Source organism: Ptychodera flava, chromosome 1 (assembly GCF_041260155.1).
Source record: "Ptychodera flava strain L36383 chromosome 1, AS_Pfla_20210202, whole genome shotgun sequence".
Classification (NCBI taxonomy): Eukaryota; Metazoa; Hemichordata; class Enteropneusta; family Ptychoderidae; genus Ptychodera; species Ptychodera flava.
The window spans coordinates 125,105-150,155 of NC_091928.1; the positions used below are offsets into that span (position 1 = coordinate 125,105).

Here is a 25,051-nt window from a genome sequence, read left to right on the forward strand (position 1 = left end):
CGCAAAATTTTACCGAGACAAGTGGAATGGTTAAATAAGTTGAGATACGAGTATGAGTCCGAACACAAAAAGGCTGCGATGACAAATGCAATTAGTACATTCCAGAGGAGTCGGAGTTGTCTTGCTTCTGTTTTGTAACTTTTCTTTGTTTTATTCTTTTCGAATAAAGTTGCATGTTAAAAAATTAAAAAAATAAAAAATAAAAAATAGTCGATTTTGGTGGGTAAATGTCGGGGTAAAGATCACGTGACACCTTTTATGCAAATTTAAATGACATAAACTGAAAGAGCTATCAAAACTACGTATGTGTACCAAATTTCATCAAAATATGACCAGCGGTTTTTGAGAAATGAAATTCAGCTCGAAATTCGTTCTGGACCCCTGCCTTAACTCACTTGCGCAGATGTCTTTCGCAAACTTGAACAAGCGACCTAGCGGCCGATATAGCTCCGCTGTGTTTATTATTATTATTATTTTTTTTATTATTGTTTATTTCAGATATAATAATCCATATACAAAAACAGAAAAATAAAAAGTAAATGACAGAAAAGGAGAGAATAATGTAGAGAATAACTATTTTTGACACATGTTGATGAAGGTGGAAATCTTTGATAGCTCAATGCAGTGGCAAGAAAAAAGTGGCTAAAATAAGCTGCAAAAATACACAATTGAAGATTTCATCATACTTTGAATATATCACATCGGATCATCCCTAAGAACATGTCAACCAAAGCTATCTGATGAGTAGTTTTTGAGAATAAAATTTTCTGACCAAAAATGGCAACAATTGCCCCCAAAAATAAAAATTGCAGATTTCATCATAATTTCAAAAGATCAAATTTAGTTCATCTATAGAAACCTGTATACCAAATTTCAAAGCTGTTAGACAAGTACTTTTTGAGAAACGCATTTTTTGACCAAAAATGGGAAAGATTGCCCCAAAAATACACAATTACAGATTTCATCAGAAATTAAATATATATTACTTAGTTTATCTGCAGAAACCTGTATACCAAATTTCAAATTTATCAGACCAGTACTTTTTGAGAAATACATTTTTTGACCAAAAATGGCAAAAATTGCCCCAAAAATACAAAATTACAGATTTCATCAGAAATTCAATATATATTACTTAGCTCATCTGTAGAAACCTGTATACCAAATTTCAAAGCTATCAAACCAGTACTTTTTGAGAAACACATTTTTTGACCAAAAATGGCAAAAATTGCCCCAAAATTACAAAATTGCAGATTTCATCATAATTTTCAATAAATATCATTTAGTTCATCTGTAGGAACCTGTATACCAAATTTCAAAGCTATCAGATGAGTAATTTTGGAAATACACATTTTTTGACCAAAAATGGCAAAAATTGCCCCAAAAATACACAATTACAGATTTCATCAGAAATTCAATATATATTACTTAGTTTATCTGTAGAAGCCTGTATACCAAATTTCAAATTTATCAGAACAGTACTTTTTGAGAAATACATTTTTTGACCAAAAATGGCAAAAATTGCCTTAAAAATGCAAATTTGCATATTTCTGCACAATTTGAACAAATCTGAAATAGATCATCCCTACGGACATATGTACCAAATATCAAAGCTATCTGACTGGCAGTTTTGAAGAAGAAGATTTTTAAAGATTTTTTTACCAAAAATGACAAAAATTGCCTTAAAAATGCAAATATGCAAATTTCATCACGATTTGAAGAAATCTGACTGAAGTCACCCTAAGCAAACTGTATATCAAATTTCAAAGCAATCGGACAAGCGGTTTCAGAGGAGAGGATTTTTTTACCAAAAACACCAAAAAATGCCCCAAAAATACAAATATGCAAATTTCACCACGATTTGAACAAACTGAAGTGAGGTCACCCCAAGTGAACTGCATATATAATTTCAAAGCAATTGGACTTGCGGTTTCAGAGGAGAAGGCAATTGTTGACGGATGACGGACGACGACGACGGATGACGGACGACGACGGAAAATCAACCTATTTGATAAGCTCCTCGTCGCTGACAGCGAAGCTAAAAAGATCACTCTAAGGATGATATGAGTAAAATTTCAGTTCAATCGGTGCGTTGGTTCTGGAGAAGAAGATTTTTCAAGATTAAATTGGTATTTTTTGAAAATCCAATATGGCGGCCAAATCACGTGACCGATCCAGATGTCTTTTGCAAACTTGAAAGAGATTACTCTCAGGATGACATAAGTAAAATTTCAGTTAAATCGGTGCGTTGGTTCTGGAGAAGAAGATTTTTAAAGATTAAATTGGTATTTTTCGAAAATCCAATATGGCGGCCAAGGTCACGTGACCGCATGCAATTTTATTTGCAAATTCTTAAGACCTTTGGCCATGCTTGCTATACAAAAAATTTCAAATTGACAAGACCCCTTGGTATTCTGAAGAATTCATTTTTAGGTTTTTGGAAAATCCAATATGGCCGCCAGGTCACGTGACCTATCAAAATTTGTAGGGTCAGGTGCACAAGTACTAATGACACCCTTTAGCCCTGCAAGTTTGAGAAGTTTCCGTTTAGCCGTTTAAGAGATCTAGGTGGACAAAGAAACGGCAGAAGGAGAAGAGGAGGAAGAAGTGGAAATAGTAGAACTCGAGCAATACCAATGGGGGCCCAGCCGGTCAGCTTGGGCCTCTAAGAAGAAGGAGAAGAATTAAAGCTGCAAGCAGCCTTGGCGGAGCCCAAGCTGATAACAAGGTTTAAACTTCTTGCACTTATCATATTATATGCAAAATTTAAGTCTCGAAAAGTAGGATTTTAAGCATCATCTCATGGTTACTGTACCGGTATGTTTCACTGGTAATTGCATATTTTATGCAAAATCCAATATGGCTGCACAAGTACTTCACCGATCCAATTGCCTATCAGAAACAATAAAGTGCTCAGATATGACTAAAATGTCATTTAATTGGTGTGTTGGTTCTTAAGAAGATGAGCTTTAAATAGTAAATTGTGATTTTTGCAAAATCCAAGATGGCAGCCAAACAACGAGACTGATTGAACTGCCTTTTGCAATCTTGAAAGAGGTCATACTTAAGATGATACGATTAAAATTTCAGTTCAAGAGGTGTGTTGGTTCTGGAGGAGAAAATTTTTAAAGATTAAAGTGTGATATCCACAAAATCCAAGATGGCGGCCAAACCATGTGACCGATCAGGATGGCTTTCGCAAACTTGAAAGACATTATACTTAAGATGACAGGAATTAAATTCTAGTTCAATCGGTGTGTTTGTTCTGGAGAAGAAGATTTTTAAAGATTACAGTGCGATTTTCTCAAAATCCAAGATGGCGCCCAACCATGTGACCAATCCATATGGTTTTCGCAAACTTGAAAGAGAGCACACTAAGGATGATGTGAGTAAAATTTCATCTAAATCGGAGCGTTGGTTCAGGAAGAGAAGATTTTTTAAGATTAAAGTTTGATTTTCACAAAATCCAAGGTGGCGGCCAAACAACGTGACCTATCAAAATGCCTTTTACAAACTTAATAGAGATCAGCCTAAGGATGACATGAGTAAAATTTCAGCTCAATCGGTGTGTTAGTTCTGGAGAAGAAGATTTTTGAAGATTAAATTGGTATTTTTCAAAAATCCAATATGGCGGCCAAATCACGTGACCAATCCAAATGTCTTTTGCAACCTTGAAAGAGACCACTCTAAGGATGACATGAGAAAAATCTCAGCTCAATCAGTGTGTTAGTTCTGGAGGAGAAGATTTTTGAAGATTAAATTGGTTGTTTTCGAAAATCCAATATGGCGGCCAAATCACATGACCGATCCAAACGCCTTTCGCAAACTTGAAAGAGATCACACTTAATAATAATAATAATATTTATTTCTTATAAAGCGCATTACATTATAAAAATCTCAATGCGCTTTACACAACAGTAAAAAAGAGCTGAGGTAAATTATAAATAAAAATTACGAGAAAACACCGATAAAATGCAAAGAGGTAAAATTTTAAAAAGTGTCTAGGAATAAAATGATCTAAAAAGATAAGTTTTTAACTGACTTCTAAAATTGTTAAAAGAATTAGCAAGCCTTATCTCAAATGGTAAAGCATTCCACAAATGGGGAGCACATACAGAAAAGGCTCTATTGCCATAAAAAGCCGTGTTGCAAACAGGCTGATGCAAAATGATCGCACCACTAGACTGGGACCTAAGTGTACGACCAGTATGACGTACTGTTAGCATTTCTTCTAGATAGTCGGGGGCTTGGCCTGTTAGAATTTTGTAAGTGAAACAAAGAATTTTAAAATCAATTCGTTTCTGGACTGGAAGCCAATGTAAATTTTGTAGTACTGGTGTTATGTGGTCCCTTTTCTTCTTTCTGCTAACAAGCCGGGCGGCTGAATTTTGAATAGCCTGGAGTTTACGTATTTCAAAATTCGGAAGACCAAAAAGAAGACTGTTGCAGTAATCCAAACGTGATGTAATAAAGGCATGAACAAGTTTCTCCGTGGTACGTTGGTCGAGAAGATCACGAATCTTTCCTAACCTCCAAATCGCATGTGATGCTGATCTACAAATATTTGTAACATGGTCTGACATGGTGCAGGCAGAGTCCATTGTAACACCTAGATTGCGAACTGATTCAGATGGATATACACTGACATCACCAATCCGAAAATTACAACGAGGGACAGTTCCCTCAATCCCAAATTTTGAGGAAAAATGTACAACCTCTGTCTTACCGTCATTGAGTGCAAGCATATTGACCCTCATCCATCCCCGAATCTCGTCTAAACACGACTTAATCGTGGCAATGGAAACCTGGTTACCGTCGCATGTAATATAGGATTGGGTGTCGTCAGCATACATCATGTAATCTAAATCATATTTGTTAATAACTTAAAATGTTACATGTCAAATTTCAGTCGAATTGGTGCGTTAGTTCTGGAGAAGAAGATTTTTAAAGATTAAATCACGATTTTCTAAAAATCCAATATGGTGGCCAAACCACGTGATCGATCAAAACGCCTTTCGCATACTTGAAAAACATCACACTTAAAATGTTACATGTCAAATTTCAGTCGAATCCGTGTGTTGGTTCTGGAGAAGAAAATTTTTAAAGATTAAATCATGATTTTCTCAAAATCCAATATGGCGGCCAAGGTCATATGACCGATCGAAATGCCTTTCGCAAACTTGAAAGAGATTACTCTAAGGATGACATGAGCAAAATCTCAGCTTAATCGGTGCGTTGGTTCTGGAGAAGATGATTTTTAAAGATTAAAATGGTATTTTTCGAAAATCCAAAATGGCGGCCAAGGTCACGTGACCGCATGCAATTTTATTTGCCAATTCTTAAGATCCTAGGTCATGCTTGCTATATAAAAAATACCGTCAAGGACACTATGTGCTCACATTAGGTTTGAATTGGTCCATTCGAGAAATATTTAATCAGGAAAAACAAGAATGACAAAAGCAAATAAGGTCTCCAACTTAGGTACTGGAGGTCATCTTTAGGAACATGCATATCAACTTCTATAGCAATGGGAGAAGCAGATCCTAAATACATAAGCAAATGTCAACAACAAAAAACAGAAGGCTTGATAAAAAGAAAAGGTGGGAGTGGGCAAAAAATGTAGAAGGGATCTGGTAAAAAAGTAATGCTGCCTCATCAATCTTCTAGACCCTACCCCCTCCTGAATATTAAATGTTCCATCCATTGGTATTGCATAAGACCAAATGACAGGAAGTACATTTACAACCTTGGAGATTTTTTAATTAATGCCATGAGTGTTATCATTCTAATGCAAAAAGCAGTTAAAGATAGTAAAATGCCTTCCACTGTGGGCGGTGATTACAACATCTGGAATTATCCTGGATCCAAATTTCTCATCAGTTCTTGTATGTCGTACATAGAAAAGGTGCAAAAATTGGTCTGCAATGGAAAAATTCACCTCAACTTTGTTTTCTGGATCAAATTTTCCTACAAATTGATACCAAATATGACAAAATTATGTTCACCGCCTTCAAAATTGTCTCACAACATATCCTGGGTTGGTGTAGGTCATTTAAGGTCACAAACTGAGAAAATTACCTAAAATATACGAATTTTGGGGTTTCCCAACACTTTGAGCAGAAAATTTATCTTAAAACATCTTTTGGGACTTTATACCAAATTACAAAGCTATCAAACAAGGGACTTTATACCAAATTACAAAGCTATCAAACAAGGGACTTTATACCAAATTACAAAGCTATCAAACAAGTAATTTTGAGATAAAGTTTTCTCGACCAAAAATGACAGTATTGTCTTGAAAATACAAATTTTTATATTTCAGGACAATTTCCACATATCTAACTATTGTCATCTCTGTACGTCTGTGTACCAAATATGAAAGCTGTCTGTCCAGGGGTTAAGGAAATACTATTTAAGATTTTTTGACCAAAAATGACAAAATTGCTCAAAAATAGTAATTTTTCCAAATTTTTCATAATTTCAACAAATTAGAAGAGTAACACCCTTGCAAAGAGACAACCCAAATTTGAGAGCGATTGGGTTGGCGGTTTCAGAGAAGAAGAATTTTTACTGAAAATGAGAAAAGTCACAAAAAAATTCAGCAAACATACAAAATTAAGGATACCTTCACAATATTCATAAAAATTCACCTAAGGTACTTGCACACAAATTTTCAAAGCAATCAAAAAAGCGGTTCTTGAGTTATTTATTCTTAACCATTTTCACATTTTGTAAGCTCATTTGCATAATTTTGGCAATGCAGACTTCATTTGAACAACATCCCATTTATAGCCCAGGATGCATCCACACACCAAATACCAAGCTGAAACGTGCAGCGGTTTGTGTGTTTTTGATGTTGACGGACATATTGTACATACATACATACATACACACATACATACATACAGACGCCATTGACTTAAGCCTATACGATAAACTCACATTGGTATAACCAAATGTGAGCTAAAAATTTCAAACTGACTAGACCCCTAGGTCAGCAAGAAAAGGCATTTTTAGGTTTTCGGAAAATCCAATATGGCCACCAGGTCACATGACCAATCAAAATTTTAAGGATAATATGCACGAGTACCAATAAGAAGCTATTAGCACTGCAAGTTTGAGAAGTTTATGTCATGCGATTTCTGAGATCAAGAGTGACAAAAAAGTGACAGTAGAAGAAGAAGATGAGGAAGAAGAAGAAGAATATTGAACTCCATTAAAACCAATGGGGGCCAAGCCGGTAGGCGTGGGCCCCTAATTAAAGCTGCAAGCAGCATTGGCGGGGCCCAAGCGATAAACATGTTTTCAATTTCTTGCACTGATGATATTCTGTGCAAAATTTGAGCTTGGAAAAGTCTTTTGTATCTTTTACCTCAAGAAGGATTTTGAACATCATCTCATAGTTACTGTAGATTTCATTGGTAATCATATCTTTAATGCAAAATCAAATATGGCGGCCAAACTACTTGACCGATCAGAATGTTTTTTGCAAACTTGAAAGAGAGCACACTAAGGATGATGTGAGTAAAATTTCATCTAAATCGGAGCGTTGGTTCAGGAAGAGAAGATTTTTTAAGATTAAAGTTTGATTTTCACAAAATCCAAGATGGCGGCCAAACAACGAGACCGATCCAAATGTCGTTTGCAAACTTGGAAGAGATCACTCTAAGGATGACATGAGTAAAATTTCAGCTCAAACAGTGTTTTGGATCTGGAGAAGAAGATTTTTAAAGATTAAATTGGTATTTTTCGAAAATCCAATATGTCGGCCAAATCACGTGACTGATCCAAATGCCTTTTGCAAACTTGAAAGAGATCACTCTAAGGATGATATGTGTAAAATTTCAGCTCAATTGTTGTTCTGGTTCTGGAGAAGTAGATTTATGAAGATCAAATTGGTATTTTTCGAAAATCCAATATGGCAGCCAAATCACGTGACCGATCCAAAAATCTCTTGCAAACTTGAAAGAGATCACTCTAAGGATGACATGAGTAAAATTTCAGCTCAATCGGTTTTAGTTCTGGAGAAGAAGATTTTTCAAGATTAAATTGGGATTTTTCGAAAATCACATATGGCGGCCAAATCACGTGACCGATTCAAATGTCTTTTGCAAACTTGAAAGAGATCACTCTAAGGATGACATGAGTAAAATTTCAGGTCAATCGGTGTTTTAGTTCTGGAGAAGAAGATTTTTAAAGATTAAATGGGTATTTTTCGAAAATCCAATATGGCGGCCAAGGTCACGTGACCGCATGTGATTTTATTTGGAAATTCATAAAACCTTAGGCCATGCTTGCTATACAAAAAAATTCAAATTGACTAGACCCCCAGGTATTCTGGAGAAGCCATTTTTAGTTTTTTGGAAAATCCAATATGGCCGCCAGGTTACGTGACCAATCAAAATTTGTAGGGTCAGGTGCACGAGTGACACAATTAAGCCCTGCAAGTTTGAGAAGTTTCCGTTCAGCCGTTTTAGAGATCTAGGTGGACAAAGAAGCGGCGGAAGCCCTATAGGTGGCTTGGGTCCCTAAAAATGTCATCAAACTGTGCTCAAATCTTACTGTAGTCACCTTAAAGAACCTGCATACCATGTTTCAGCCAAATCTGGCCAGCGGTTACAAAATTTTAGCAATTTGCATGATTTTCCAATTGTTTACCTCATTTATATATTTTTGACACTGACATGTTCATTTGAACAAATTCACATCTTCAACAAGTCATTGTCAATGACATAGTCCCCACTTGTAAAAGGAGTATTAGTCTTGATGGGGCAGGGAAATGTGGTCATTAAAAAGTATCGCTGGAGTGTATAAGTTCACATCTATGGGCACAAAGGTTTATGTCATTTTTCCCAATTTATAACAAGGGGCATGTCTAAGTTATGGTTCTAAATCGGGAAAAAAGATCAGACCTCTAGCTGTGTTGGCCAGCCAAGAAATACATATGTGCATAATAAATGAGGTACGAGATGTGAAATCTGAAGGTCTAATATCCTATCAAAATTGAAGCTTATAGAACTTGTGGTTACTGAGTTATGCATATATATGTATAATCAAGGTCTAAGGTCATCAAGGTCACGTGACATTTTGAAAAAAAAATTGTATTGCTAAGTTATCCCTATATACCAAAAATCAGACCTCTAGCTCTATTGGCTCGCTCAAAATTAGATATGCACATAATTGATGAGGTACAATATGTGGCGTCATAAGGTGTCCCATCATACCATATATGAAAGGTTTGGCACTTGTTGTTACTGAGTAGTGGACAAATATATAAATTTGAGGTCAAAGGTCACCAAGGTCATGTGACATTTTGTCAAAATATCTGAGATATCTGCGTGAACGGATGGACTCACGGACGGACATGACCCAATCTATAAGCCCCCTGGACTTCATCCATGGGGACTAAAAACTGTGTCACTGCATCCTTTTTGCAATATGAATACGATGAGAAACTAAATTTTTATTTTTCTTGGTCTTATACATGGGAGTCTATGGACTGCCTTATACATGGGAGTCTATGGACTGCCTTATACATGGGAGTCTATGGTCTGCCTTATACATGGGAGTCTATGGAGACTGCCTTATACATAGGAGTCTATGGAGATGAAAACTAAAAAGTCCTCTAACACGGCCAAATTTGATCGCATTGTGAAACAAATCGAGTGCATCTGTATGGGGTAGGGTACTATCCTTGTGCAAAGTTTGAAAGAAATTGACCTGGGCATGTCTGAGATATCTGTGTGAACGGACGGACGCACGGACGGACGCACACACGGACGGACATGACCGAACCTATAAGTCCCACGGACACCGACTAACAATGGGTGCACTTGCACACCAAATACTAAGATGGTAGTGCTGCAGTTTAGGAGTTTAGTTTAGGAGTTTAGGAGATGCAACCGACTTACCATTATAACCTCTCTTTGGTATACTGGTATTTACATATACAAAATGTGGTGTATACCAAATGTGCACTAAAATGCAAACTGTTAATTATCCTACCTCTTATATCAGACGCTTGAGAAACAGACATTACCGGTATGTATTACTATGTGTATTGTCATACTGGGGGAATAACTGGGTCTATTAATGGCATAAATATGAACTCTAAAAATGAAAATGTAAATCAATGGGAAGCGTTATATATGACAGAACCAGATATGAACTGTAAATGCTCACGTGTTTCATTATATATTGCAGTTATGTGTAAATTTGAACCTTGGCCACATGTTTGCAACTTCATTAAAAGTATTATGATCAACATAATAAACAATATTCACCACAGATTAACTCGATAGGTCATTAAGTATTCAAACATGTAATTAGCTGAAATAAAAATAATTAATTTCTTTGACTGCTATCAATGTATCACCACTTTATATAGCAAGTGTAATTGCCTTTGTTCAAGTCTTTCAAACTATATATTCCAAACTTATTCCAAGCTCATTAGATATGCAAACTATAAATTAACTGACATGAAAACTTAAGTGCGAAATGACTTCCTATATTGGTATAACCTGGTATAATCATCAATGTACATAGCATGCTATGTCAACTTTGATCAAATAAATCCAAGTATATATCCTTAATTAGGAAAGTTAATTAAATACAAATATTAGGAATTGGCTGAAGCAAAAATGCTTAATGCCTTTCAATAATGTTAGCCTACATAATAGTATCTTTAATTGTTACGTGCAGAGAAAACGAACAAAAGGGTGAACTCAGCTGTTAACGTTTAAACAAAATTTATTACAAAAATAAAACCAATTGCTAAGTCAGGGATATAGTACAAGCTTTAAAAGTGTACAGATTACTTATCTCAGCTGGGACGGCAAAGCTCCAGTCTCAGAGTTGTAACAGTCTGTCGGATGAATGAACAGTCCTTGCAGGCTTGAAGCTGCACAAAGTCCACAGTATAAATCCAGCGTTGGCAGTGAAGGTCTTGAAAGGTCTTGAGAATGACTACTGCTGGAGTTTAGTAACACACAAGAGACACGATCCCCAAAAGTCTGACTGGAAGCTGAGCACGTCCCTTTTATAAAGGCATATAAGAACAATCTAGAACTTTTATTGACATGCTAATTACTGTTCTAAAATTATCTCCCTTACACAACTAATCAACTTTCCAGAACATTCCAAACATGACTAATTGAATTCAAGGTTGTGAGGTCATCAAGGGCAGTGACCTTGAGAATGTTCTAGACTAATTGAACTCAGGTCATGATGAGTGTGGGGGAAATGACCTACATAACACACCCCCTCTTCAAAAAGAAAATTTTTCAAAGAAAAATCTTTCTTTTACAAATGTAATCTTGAAAAGGATTTAAGTACTCAAATTTTGTTTTACTCTAAAGTAAAATTTCTTGAAAGTGAACAACAATAAACTCTAAATACGAGAGAGACAGTCTGCAATTAAATTGTCTCTGCCTTTGATATGTCTAATGTCAAGATTAAACTCCTGTAACATTAAACTCCATCTTAGCAATCTCTGATTTTTGCCTTTAAATTTCTGCAGAAAAACAAGAGGGTTGTGATCAATATAAACCACTATTAGCTGATTTGAAGAAGTAACATAAACTTCAAAATGCTGTAAAGCTAATATCAAAGATAAACACTCTTTTTCAATTGTAGAGTAGTTTCTCTGGGATTTGTTAAATTTGCAAAATTTGTTAAAAATAGCAAACAGGATGATCGGTCCCATGACTATCCTCTTGAAATTTGATATCGGAAAACTCGAAATGGCACTGAATTTGGCATAAAGTATGCATTGTAAAGTCCAGTTATTTTTATTGAGTTCGATAAAGTCATTGTTCGGCAAATACTTGGCTTCCTCCTGGAGATATTCCGCTTTTGCAGGATTCAGTCCGTCTGGATGTTGTTCCACTGGATTACTGTCGCAGACATCTTCGTTGTGATGGGTGACGTTTGTCCTCGTTGGAACATCTTGAAACAGGTGTTTATATTCGTGGAGCAGTTCTTTCACCTGTTGTTGTTGTTCTGGCTGGAGGTGTGCCAACTTTGTAGACTCCAGCTTCTCCAGGATTTCTGAGTTCTGAAGCTTGACCGAGCCCAGCTTTGAGTTTAGAGTATTTTCACTCAAGTCAGTTTCAGTATCACTATCTTCATAATGGCTTGAACTGACTGCACTGACAGGCTGAGTTATAGTAGGATTATCCCTATCCAAATATGGCTTAAGCATATTTATGTGACATAGCTGTTTTTGTTTTCGCCTGTCAGGTGTTATTATGATGTAATTTAAATCACTCAATTTCTTATCAATTAGGTATGGCCCAAAGTAACGAGCATGGAGTGGTTTGCCAGGAATTGGAAGTAGAACAAGAACTTTTTGACCTGGTTCAAACTTCCGTTTTGAGGTGTTTTTATCATATTTGGTTTTCATTGACTGCTGAGATGACTCAGATTTTCTCTGGCTAATTCACATGCTTTAGAGAGTTTTGTACGAAAATCTGACACATATTGCAAAATATTCAGACAATCATCATCGTCTGATAGGAATTTCTCTTTAACGAGCTTAAGTGGGCCACGGACTGTATGTCCAAATACAAGCTCAAATGGGCTAAAACCAAGAGACTCTTGAATTGACTCTCTAACAGCAAAGAGCAGAAAATGAATTCCTTCATCCCACTGCTTCTCTGTGTTAAACAGTAGGTCCTAATCATGTTTTTCAAAGTTTGATGAAATCGCTCAAGAGCACCCTGACTTTCTGGATGATAGGCGGATGACCTATACTGTTTAATGCCTAGCTGATCCATTACTTGTTGAAAAATTCCAGACATAAAGTTGGAGCCTTGATCGGACTGGACACGTTTAGGGAGGCCAAATAAAGTGAAAAATTTGACTAAAGCTTTCACTATAGTCTTTGTCTTTATATTTCTCAGTGGTATGGCTTCTGGGAACCGAGTTGATGTACACATAATTGTCAACATGTACTCATTTCCTGATCTTGTTTTTTGGTAGGGGCCCAACACAGTCTATTAGTATCCTACTAAATGGTTCTTGAAATGCAGGAATTGGCTGTAAAGGGGCCTTTGGAATGGTCTGATTTGGCTTTCCTACCATTTGACATGTGTGACAAGTTTTACAGAAATGTGCTACATCCTGCCTGAGATTAGGCCAATAAAAGTGACTGAGAATTTTATGATAAGTTTTCCTGACTCCTAAGTGACCAGCCCAGGGGGTTTCATGGCCAGGCGCAATATTTCAGCACGGTAGGGCTTTGGAACCACAATTTGATGTTTTATAGCCCAGTCGTCATCAACCAAGACATCTGGAGGTCTCCATTTACGCATGAGAATACCAGATTTTGTATAATAGGAAACAGAGCTATCTGAAGTTTTACCTTCATCATCTACCCTGTCAACAAACACAAAATATCTGGGTCTTTGTGTTGTTCTGCAATGAGATTTGATCTAGAAAATGTCTGACTTTGGTCAGCAGAAGTTTTACTGGAAGTTTCAAATCCACGAGGGATAACGGAATGATCCGTGTCAAACACCTGACTGAGAAAGGTGTCATTTAAGTCAACATCTGTGACATTATTCTTGAGAGTATTTTGATTCTCGGAAGTTTTCTTTGACATGGCTCGAGTAATTGCACACGAAGGAAATAAATCGGGTATCTCTTGTTCAATTGGCTCTGGATCCTGATCTAAATTAGGATTATCAGTCACAAGTGGATTAGTAATGACCTTGTCCCCAGCAAGGTCGTTTCCAAGAAGAAGGTGAATCCCTTCAAAAGGCAAAAAAGGCCTAATACCTAAAGTCACAGGTCCAGAAACAAAGTCCGAAGACAAATAGACATTATGGAGAGGAACAGGAATGTAGTCATTACAATCTACCCCTTAATAAGAACTTTAGAACCTGAAAATGACTTTTCAGAAAACGGCAGGGTATCTGCCAACAAAAGAGACTGGGAAGCCCCGGTATCTCTTAGAATTTTGACAGGGGTAGCAGAAGAAAAATCACTAGAAAGTGATATAAAACCATCATGAATAAATGGTTCGAAAATACCCATAATGCTATCTTGTGAAGAATTGACCTTGACCTCATTAATTGGGGATAAGAGGGGTTTAACCTCAGAAAATGTGTTGCACACATTATTAGACTCTAATTGAGTTGATGAAGAAATAAAGCCGGTGGGCTTAGATCCACTTTGACCTGTTTGACCTTCACGTTTTCTTTTCAATTTGAAACACTCTGACATTAAATGGCCGTCTTTCTTACAATAATTACAAGAAAGTGTACCAAACTGTTTTTCAGAAGGAGATTGAGACTTGGGATCTGATGATGTGGGAGTGTTACTTGAATTTTGTGAACTGTTGTCATTTGATTTTCTACTGTCCTTTGAGAAATTCTTGGATGAAAAGGAGGAGTTAAATTTACCTGCATTGTTTCTGTAGGAAAAGGACTGGGATGGTTTGCTGAGAAATGAAGATTTGTGGGTCAATGAATAATCATCGGCCAAACGTGCAGCAACCTCTAATGTATCTGCCTTTTGTTCATTGATAAACGTCTTGATGTCACTCCGGATGCACCTTTTAAATTCCTCAATCAAAACAAGTTGTCGTAATTTGTCATAATTCTGACTGACCTTTTCCGAAGAGCACCAACGGTCAAACAGTTGTTCTTTTGTTCGAGCAAATTCAACGTAAGTTTGATCTTTCACCTTCTCACAATCCCTAAATTTCTGACGGTAAGCTTCAGGCACCAACTCATAACCCTTGAGAATTAATTCCTTCACAGAATCATAATCTGAAGCCTGCTCTACTGACAACTGAATGTAAATTTCTCTGGCTTTACCCACCAAAGCACTCTGCAAAAGCATAGACCAGGACTCCTTAGGCCAATCCAGACTCTGAGCAATTTTCTCAAAATGAAGGAAATATTTATCAACATCCTTTTCTTGGAAAGGGGGAACTAACCTGAAATGCTTAGTGATGTCAAAATTGTCTGAAGGGAAGAATTTTCCTGACTTTCCAAGCTCTAAACGTCTCATTTCTAACTGCAGTCGTTGTTCTGCTAATTCTCTTTCCTTTCTTTTTCCTCTCTTTCTTTCTCCCTTTGTCTTTCTTCCATTTGTAATTCTTTTTCTTTCATTTCCAATTCCCTCTCTTTCTGTCTTTCTTCCATTTCTAATCTTTCCTGCCTATCTTTCTCTCTCTGTCTTTCTTCCATTTGTAATTGCATTTTTATTTTTTTTTTTCTTTTATTTTCTTTTTTTTTTTTTTTTTTTTTTTTTTTTTTTTTTTTTTTTTTTTTTTTTTTTTTCTTTTTTTTTTTTTTTTTTTTTTCTCTTTTTTTTTTTTTTTTTTTTTTTTTTTTTTTTTTTTTTTTTTTTTTTTTTTTTTTTTTTTTTTTTTTTTTTTTTTTTTTTTTTTTTTTTTTTTTTTTTTTTTTTTTTTTTTTTTTTTTTTTTTTTTTTTTTTTTTTTTTTTTTTTTTTTTTTTTTTTTTTTTTTTTTTTTCTTTTTTTTTTTTTTTTTTTTTTTTTTTTTTTTTTTTTTTTTTTTTTTTTTTTTTTTTTTTTTTTTTTTTTTTTTTTTTTTTTTTTTTTTTTTTTTTTTTTTTTTTTTTTTTTTTTTTTTTTTTTTTTTTTTTTTTTTTTTTTTTTTTTTTTTTTTTTTTTTTTTTTTTTTTTTTTTTTTTTTTTTTTTTTTTTTTTTTTTTTTTTTTTTTTTTTTTTTTTTTTTTTTTTTTTTTTTTTTTTTTTTTTTTTTTTTTTTTTTTTTTTTTTTTTTTTTTTTTTTTTTTTTTTTTTTTTTTTTTTTTTTTTTTTTTTTTTTTTTTTTTTTTTTTTTTTTTTTTTTTTTTTTTTTTTTTTTTTTTTTTTTTTTTTTTTTTTTTTTTTTTTTTTTTTTTTTTTTTTTTTTTTTTTTTTTTTTTTTTTTTTTTTTTTTTTTTTTTTTTTTTTTTTTTTTTTTTTTTTTTTTTTTTTTTTTTTTTTTTTTTTTTTTTTTTTTTTTTTTTTTTTTTTTTTTTTTTTTTTTTTTTTTTTTTTTTTTTTTTTTTTTTTTTTTTTTTTTTTTTTTTTTTTTTTTTTTTTTTTTTTTTTTTTTTTTTTTTTTTTTTTTTTTTTTTTTTTTTTTTTTTTTTTTTTTTTTTTTTTTTTTTTTTTTTTTTTTTTTTTTTTTTTTTTTTTTTTTTTTTTTTTTTTTTTTTTTTTTTTTTTTTTTTTTTTTTTTTTTTTTTTTTTTTTTTTTTTTTTTTTTTTTTTTTTTTTTTTTTTTTTTTTTTTTTTTTTTTTTTTTTTTTTTTTTTTTTTTTTTTTTTTTTTTTTTTTTTTTTTTTTTTTTTTTTTTTTTTTTTTTTTTTTTTTTTTTTTTTTTTTTTTTTTTTTTTTTTTTTTTTTTTTTTTTTTTTTTTTTTTTTTTTTTTTTTTTTTTTTTTTTTTTTTTTTTTTTTTTTTTTTTTTTTTTTTTTTTTTTTTTTTTTTTTTTTTTTTTTTTTTTTTTTTTTTTTTTTTTTTTTTTTTTTTTTTTTTTTTTTTTTTTTTTTTTTTTTTTTTTTTTTTTTTTTTTTTTTTTTTTTTTTTTTTTTTTTTTTTTTTTTTTTTTTTTTTTTTTTTTTTTTTTTTTTTTTTTTTGTTTTTTTTTTTTTTTTTTTTTTTTTTTTTTTTTTTTTTTTTTTTTTTTTTTTTTTTTTTTTTTTTTTTTTTTTTTTTTTTTTTTTTTTTTTTTTTTTTTTTTTTTTTTTTTTTTTTTTTTTTTTTTTTTTTTTTTTTTTTTTTTTTTTTTTTTTTTTTTTTTTTTTTTTTTTTTTTTTTTTTTTTTTTTTTTTTTTTTTTTTTTTTTTTTTTTTTTTTTTTTTTTTTTTTTTTTTTTTTTTTTTTTTTTTTTTTTTTTTTTTTTTTTTTTTTTTTTTTTTTTTTTTTTTTTTTTTTTTTTTTTTTTTTTTTTTTTTTTTTTTTTTTTTTTTTTTTTTTTTTTTTTTTTTTTTTTTTTTTTTTTTTTTTGCCTGTCTTTTCCCCCATTTGTAATTCTAGTCTCTTATCTCCAAATTTGTCTGCATTCTATTCAATTGTCTTAGTTCAAAAGGAGACTCGGCTATAATCTTTCAAGGTGGATTCCTCAAATTGGCTTAAATTAACTAAATGTTTTGCAATGTGGTACTGTATTTCCCGCTTGCGCATAGATCTTTTGACATCTACTTTTAAGGAAATTGGCCAGTGCAATGAGGTTGTCTTTTTTGAGGGAATCAAATGCGTCCTGATCAAGGTCATCCATAAATTCGTCTGGCTTGAATTCCGCCTGATTGAATTTTGCTGAGTTCACAGTATACAGTAGTTTTGAAAAGGCAGGCAAAATGTTGTCAAACGGCTCAAAATATTCGGATCCCGGACGAGCCCCCAATTTTGTTACGTGCAGAGAAAACGAACAAAAGGGTGAACTCAGCTGTTAACGTTTAAACAAATTTATTACAAAAATAAAACCAATTGCTAAGTCAGGGATATAGTACAAGCTTTAAAAGTGTACAGATTACTTATCTCAGCTGGGACGGCAAAGCTCCAGTCTCAGAGTTGTAACAGTCTGTCGAATGAATGAACAGTCCTTGCAGGCTTGAAGCTGCACAAAGTCCACAGTATAAATCCAGCGTTGGCAGTGAAGGTCTTGAAAGGTCTTGAGAATGACTACTGCTGGAGTTTAGTAACACACAAGAGACACGATCCCCAAAAGTCTGACTGGAAGCTGAGCACGTCCCTTTTATAAAGGCATATAAGAACAATCTAGAACTTTTATTGACATGCTAATTACTGTTCTAAAATTATCTCCCTTACACAACTAATCAACTTTCCAGAACATTCCAAACATGACTAATTGAATTCAAGGTTGTGAGGTCATCAAGGGCAGTGACCTTGAGAATGTTCTAGACTAATTGAACTCAGGTCATGATGAGTGTGGGGGAAATGACCTACATAATAGTATCTTTAATGTACATAGCAAGTTTCATCATGTAAATTCAAATATATATCCTTAATTTCAAAAATTCATTAAATATGCAAATTAGGATTTGGATGAAGTAAAAATGCTTAATAACTTTCAATAAGGTTAAATCATAGTATCCTCAATATGCATACCAAGTTTCGTCAATTTTGATCAAGTAAATTCAGATATATACTCCAAATTAGGAAATTTCATTAAACATGCAAATTAGTAATTATCTTTCACGTCATCCCTTAATATCTTTCAAAGCTGATATATCTTGATGTGATCTACATTTGTAGCGAATCTCATCAAATTGTGTGCAGTTGTTGTCAATATATATCATTTTTTTCTAAAATCATTAATTATGCAAAAGAGCAAAGAGTAAGCAAGCCACACCCACCAAAAACTAATCAGTTCTTGCCATTTGCAAACTGAATCTATGTCCAAGATTTGATTCTGATCTGATGAGCCGTTTTTGAGATATTGAGTACACAGACAGAGAGACAGACAGACAGACAGACAGACAGACAGACATTGCTGCGACATATGCAAAAAATGAATGTACAGAGTATCATAAAATAAATCTGTAAAACATGATACTGTACTTTTCAATGTTCACTTAAAGTAGTTGTGCACCTACCTTTGCATACCATCCTAAAATATGAGCGATCACAAACATGTCCCATTTTTCCTGTAAGCATATAATATGAGAGAGCTTAAGACACGCTGAAACAGCAATGCACTAATGTCACAAGCATAAGTTCATTTGGACAAATAAGTATCATGAAGGCATGACACTACCTCTGCTGTCTTGCTGGGATTGAACACACCTTACACACTCTAAATTATTACTATTTTGGCAAACGCTAATAGGATAACTGGTATACGTAAAGCCATACTAACCAAATTTGAAGCTATCAGTTCAAACAGTTAATTCTAAATCAGATTTGACCTCACAACCAAGAGCTCATTGCATCCAGCTTACACATCACAGTCAAAACCATTTGGCTATTAAATCACCACACTTAATGGAGAGTGATTCAATAATCAAGATTAGTTGTTACAAAGTTCAAACTGCAACCCCTTTACACACTGTAGAGTTCATCTAGCACTTGCACATACAATGTTATTATCACATATCCTAATATTATTATAAACCTATAAATCAAAGCACATACTGGTAGAAATCTTGACCAAAAAGTTCAGTGTGATTTTTCACGGAAAACCACCATGAAACTTGTCAGCCTTTTCGAGAAAAGGAAACTGTTTCAGTTGTAGCCTTGGCTGTGTGATATTGCAAATAATCTACAATAACACACCATTTTCAATGACAAAGGCCCCATAAAATATAAATTCTGTTAATGTAATACAGTAAAAGTTTACAAATCTGATAGTAATTACATTTTCCAAGTCTAGGAGTGGCTAATAGTAATAGACACAAGAATATGTCTTTGGAGAACATAGCAACAATTTCTATGGTAAGTCACCAGCAATGTGTCTTTGGATAGATACCAACAATCTCTACTTTACTAGCAATGTGTATTTGGATAGCTGTAGCGCTGCAACAATCTCTACTTTACCAGCAATATGTCTTTGGATAGACATAGCAAAAATGTCTACATTTACTGGCAATGTGTCTTTGGATAGACGTAGCAACAATCTCTACTTCTCTAGCAATGCGTCTTTGGATAAATGTAGCAACAATCTCTACTTTACCAGCAATGTGTCTTTGGATAATGTATCAACAATCTCTACTTTACTAGCTATGTGTTTTTGGATAGATGTAGCAACAATTTCTATAGCAATGTGTTTTTGGATAGATGTCGCAACATTCTCTACTTTACTGGCAATGTGTCTTTGGATAATGTATCAACAATCTCTACTTTACTAGCAATGTGTTTTTGGATAGATGTAGCAACAATTTCTATCGCAATTTGTTTTTGGATAGATGTAGCAACATTCTCTACTTTACTAGCAATGTGTCTTTGGATAATGTATCAACAATCTCTACTTTACTAGCAATGTGTTTTTGGATAGATGTATCAACAATTTCTATAGCAATGTGTTTTTGGATACATGTAGCAACATTCTCTACTTTACTAGCAATGTGTCTTTGGATAGACGTAGCAACAATATCTACTTTACTAGCAATGTGTTTTTGGATAGATGTAGCAACAATTTCTATAGCAATGTGTTTTTGGATACATGTAGCAACATTCTCTACTTTACTAGCAATGTGTCTTTGGATAGACGTAGCAACAATATCTACTTCACAAGCAATGTGTCTTTGGATAGATGTATCAACAATCTCGACTTCACTACAGGGTTCTCCACGGGGGGTTTTTGAGGCGCGGGCCCCCCCTTTTTTGTGACCGCCCCTCTAGCTAATGTGCCGCCCCTGCAATTGGAAATGCTGCCTCTTTGTTTTTGATGGAAACGAAGCTTGTAGTTGTCAATTGTTAGCGAGCAACTTGCGTACTTGCCATGATTAAAATGTACAATACAAATGGTAGGTCATTTACACTTCGTAATCTTGACAGTGACGCTTAGTCACGGCAAATGAAAATCATTACACACCTTTTTTTTGAAGCTGAGTTTGTCAAAGTACCGATCTGATCAAATACGTGTATCCAAAAAATCATCGTTGATGACACAGTCCCCGCTTGTCCATTTTGTTATAATCTTTGGTGTCTAGGTAGCTGTGGAATGACATTGATGCAACGGGTGCATCAGGCCTGTGACTTGCATAATAAAGTAATCTGAGGAACGTTCAATAAAAGACTCATCTCTGCCGGTGTTGACCACTAAAGGAACTTTTGATTACATCACACATAACGATGCCCTCACTGCCTCTAGTGTCATGACAGCACATACTATACACATGGTTTGGTGGAATTTTCGAAATGGTATGGGATCGGGTATGTTGTTGTAATCAGCCATTTTGGATCATATAATGAAACAAATTAATGTGCACAAGAATGCAGCCATATCACGTTTAAACAAAATCAGTCCATTGAAGGACAGTGACCTATGTTTATAAAATTGAAATCAAATGGCTGTCTATTGACCATATGGATCGTAGCACAAAATTAGTAGACATGCATAAGTATGCCATAGTACTTTATCTTTGTACCAAGTCTCAACAACATTGGATAAGGAATATTTGCATATGATTAAGCCTAAAAGACATGAAAAAATCCAAAAATGACAATCTGGCAGCCATATTGGAACATGTCACGAAGTAAATTGACATGTATACATGTATGTGTGCCATAGTGCTTGATCTTTGTGCCAAGTTTGGACAAAATGGGTTTAATGACCTTTGAATTATGCTTCAAAGACATGCAAAATTCCAACAAAATGGCAGTTCTGCAGCCATATTGGATCCTATCGCAAGGTTAATTGATACATGCATATGTATGCCATAGTAGTGCTTTGCCTTTGTGCCAAGTTTGAACAAAATCAGTTCAAGGATGTTTGAGTTATGGTTCAGAGACATGAGAAAATCGCAAAAAAATGGACGCCTGTCGGCCATATTGGATCATATCATGAAATTAAGTGGCGTTCATATGAAGGGCATAATGTTTTGCTTTTGTGCCAAATTTGAACAGAATCGGTTCAAGGATGTCTGAGTTATGGTCCAAAGACATGAAAAATCGCAACAAAATGGCTGCCTCACGCCCATATTGGATCGTATTGCAAAATAATTTTACATACACATGAAGGCCATAGTGTTATGCCTTTGTGCCAAGTTTTAACAGAATCTGTTCAAGGATGTCTGAGTTATGATCCAAAAACATGAAAGATCCCAACAAAATGGCTGCCTCACGCCCATATTGGATCGTATCGCAATATAATTTGACAAGCATATGTATGCCATAGTGCTTTGCCTTTGTGCAAAGTTTGAACAGACTCGGTTCAAGGATATTTGAGTTATGGTTCAAAGACATGAAAAAATCGCAAACAAAATGGCCGCCTCGCGGCCATGTTGGATCGTATCGCAAAATAATTTGACATGCACATGTAGGCCATAGTGTTATGCCTTTGTGCCAAGGTTGAACAGAATATGTTCAAGGATGTCTGAGTTATGGTCCAAAGACATGAAAAATCGCAACAAAATGGCCGCCTCGCGCCCATATTGGATCGTATCGTGATATAATTTAACATGGATATAAAAGCCATAGTGTTATGCCTTTGTGCCAAGTTTGAACAGAATCTGTTCAAGGATGTTTGAGTTATGGTCCAAAGACATGAAAAATCGCAACAAAATGGCCGCCTCGCGGCCATATTGGATCGTATCACAAAATAAATCGACGTGCATCTGTAGGTCATAGTGCTATGCCTTTGTGCCGAGTTTGAACGAAATTGGTTCAGCAGTGTCTGAGAAACTGTTGATGACGGACGGACGGACGGACGGACGGACGCACAGACGGGACCCAATCTATAAGTCCCCGCCGGACTTCGTCCGCGGGGACTAAAAAATCATTGCTATAATGCTAATGTCCTGTTCTGCTACGCGCACGCTGGACGCTGGGGGACTCCGCAAAGTCTACAATAGTGCAATTTCAAAGGATTTGAACTTCAAAGGTGTTAATAAAGACGCAATTTGCTGGTGCATAACAAAGTTGTTCTACAGCGACCACGAAACTCTCACAGCGAACTGCTATGCATGATCAATCTAAAGTTTTTACTGGGTCTCGCTTTGACTCCAGCAGTCCCTACTAAATGGAATCTTCCAGTCTTAGCCAATCAGCAATCTTGTGCTATACAGAAATATTTGTCTATACTCATAATGCTAAGGCTACGTTGCTGAGTGTACTTACACTATGAAATATACCTTTTTATTGACAAAGGTACTCTCTCTATCACTGTACAGAGATGTCAAAAATGGCGGCTGTTTCAAGTTAGCTGCCGTCGCGGCTATCGATAGCGGTCCGATCCGTGCATATTAGCACTAGAAGTTCAGCTTACGCAGACTAGGTAGGAGACGGTGTGGTTTGAACTGCTAATGCATGCAAAACTGTGAAATTGTGGTAGGCTTTTCTGAATGACCATGCGTCGGGCGGGAGATATGGTTTCCGTGTTGGAAAGTTGTGCACTGCTCCGTATAGGCTTACTAGGTTTGCAATATTATAGGAGTTCACTGGTACCACAATTTAACTCTTACTCGGTATAAGCTCCATGATACAGCGACCAGAATTGTATAAAGATGGTTTTAGCTCTACATTTAGCCCTTTCCATTACTCTTTCCAACTGTTTGCAAATCGGCCGACGATGGGATACATGCCCGGGATACATGCGTTTGTCTACCCATGGACGTCCATGGTCTACCGTACGTCCATGCTCAGACTTTGGAGATCGGAAGGTTCATTCGCCTTTGATCATAAACAGTCAAGCGGAAGACTCATTTCCTTTAATGTTTCAAAGTGTCATTTGTTAAAACTATAATTACTTGAAACGGAGGGTCAGCAAGTTGAGAGAAAGATATTACTTATGTCTTTGTTCAATTGTTAGAGAATACATTTAAAAAAATACAGACGATTGTTTTGAATTTCAAGTTTTCCAAACATAGGGCCAAAGTCCCTGAAGCTACTATAGACATGGATACAAAATTAAGTATTTCCTGACTGTATGAAATTATCTCCCTAAGGTCATCCTAGGGACATGTAAACCAAATATTAAAGCTGTCTGACCAGCGGTTTTGAAAAAACAAGTGACTCAACAGTTGACAGAGCTCTGCTGTGTTATGTAGAGAACAAGTCATCATTGATGACACAGTCCCCACTTGTTAATGGGTGCTTTGATTACAGGTCCTCAGAGAGGATAGAGTCCTCTTCATTAGGTCTGTGATAAAAATACTTTTGAATAAATTCGCTTGATACATGTCTGAGTTGTAGTTCAGGACATGAAAAAATCGTAATAAAATGGCCACATGGTGGCCATATTGGATCAAATCACAAAACAAATCAATGTGCATATGTATGACATAGGTCAAAGTCCTTGTACCAACTTTGATTAAAATCGGTTGAAATATGCCTGAGTTATGGCTTTGTACATGAAAAAATCATAACAAAATGGCCGCACAGCAGCCATATTGGATCGTATCACAAAACAAATTAACATGCACATGTATGACATTGGTCAATCTCCTTGTACCAACTTTGAATAAATTTGCTTGATACATGTCTGAGTTATGGTTCTGGACATGAAAAAACGTAATAAAATGGCCACACGGCGGCCATATTGGATCGTATCACAAAACAAGTCAATGTGCATGTGTATGACATAGGTCGATGTCCTTGTACCAAGTTTGAATAAAATTGGTTGAGATATGCCTGAGTTATGGCTCTGAACATGATAAATCGTAACAAAATGGCCGCACGGCGGCCATATTTGATCGTATCACAAAACAAATTGATGTGCATAGCTATGACATTGGTCAATGTCCTTGTACCAACTTTGAAAACAATCTGTAGAAACATGCCTGAGTAATGGCTCTGTACATGAAAAAAATCGTAATAAAATGGCTGCCTGGCAGCCATATTGGATCGTATCACAAAACAAATTGATGTGCATATGTCTGATATAGGTCAATGTCCTTGTACCAAGTTTGAATAAAATCGGTTGAGATATGCCTGAGTTATGGCTCTGTACATGAAAAAATCATAACAAAATGGCCGCACGGCGACCATATTGGATCGTATCACAAAAACAATTGACGTGCATATCTATGACATTGGTCAATGTCCTTGTACCAACTTTGAATTAAATCAGTTGAAACATGCCTGAATTATGGCTCTGTACATGAAAAAATCGTAATAAAATGGCCGCCTGGCAGCCATATTGGATCGTATCACAAAACAAATCGACGTGCATCTGTATGACATATGAAAAAATCCTTGTACAAAGTTTGAATGAAATCGCTTCAGGCATCTCTGAGATATCTGCGTGAACGGACGGACGCACGGACACACGGACGCACGGACGCACACACACACGGACATCACCAAACCTATAAGTCCCCCCGGACGGTGTCCGTGGGGACTAATAACCTTTTGTGACACATGTATTGATGAAGAAGGTGGATATCTTTGATAGCTCATTTCAGGAT

General features: G+C 34.6%; 1 protein-coding gene across 1 annotated transcript in view; it reads right to left on the minus strand.

Annotated features, from left to right (window-relative positions):
* LOC139136135 (phosphatidylserine synthase 2-like) overlaps nt 1-25,051 on the minus strand; it is a 221,397-nt gene that overhangs the window by 85,483 nt on the left and 110,863 nt on the right. Inside the window, exon 5 of the mRNA XM_070707625.1 lies at nt 18,581-18,631. Coding sequence (XP_070563726.1) covers nt 18,581-18,631 — 51 coding nt within the window. The remainder of the gene's footprint in view (nt 1-18,580; nt 18,632-25,051) is intronic.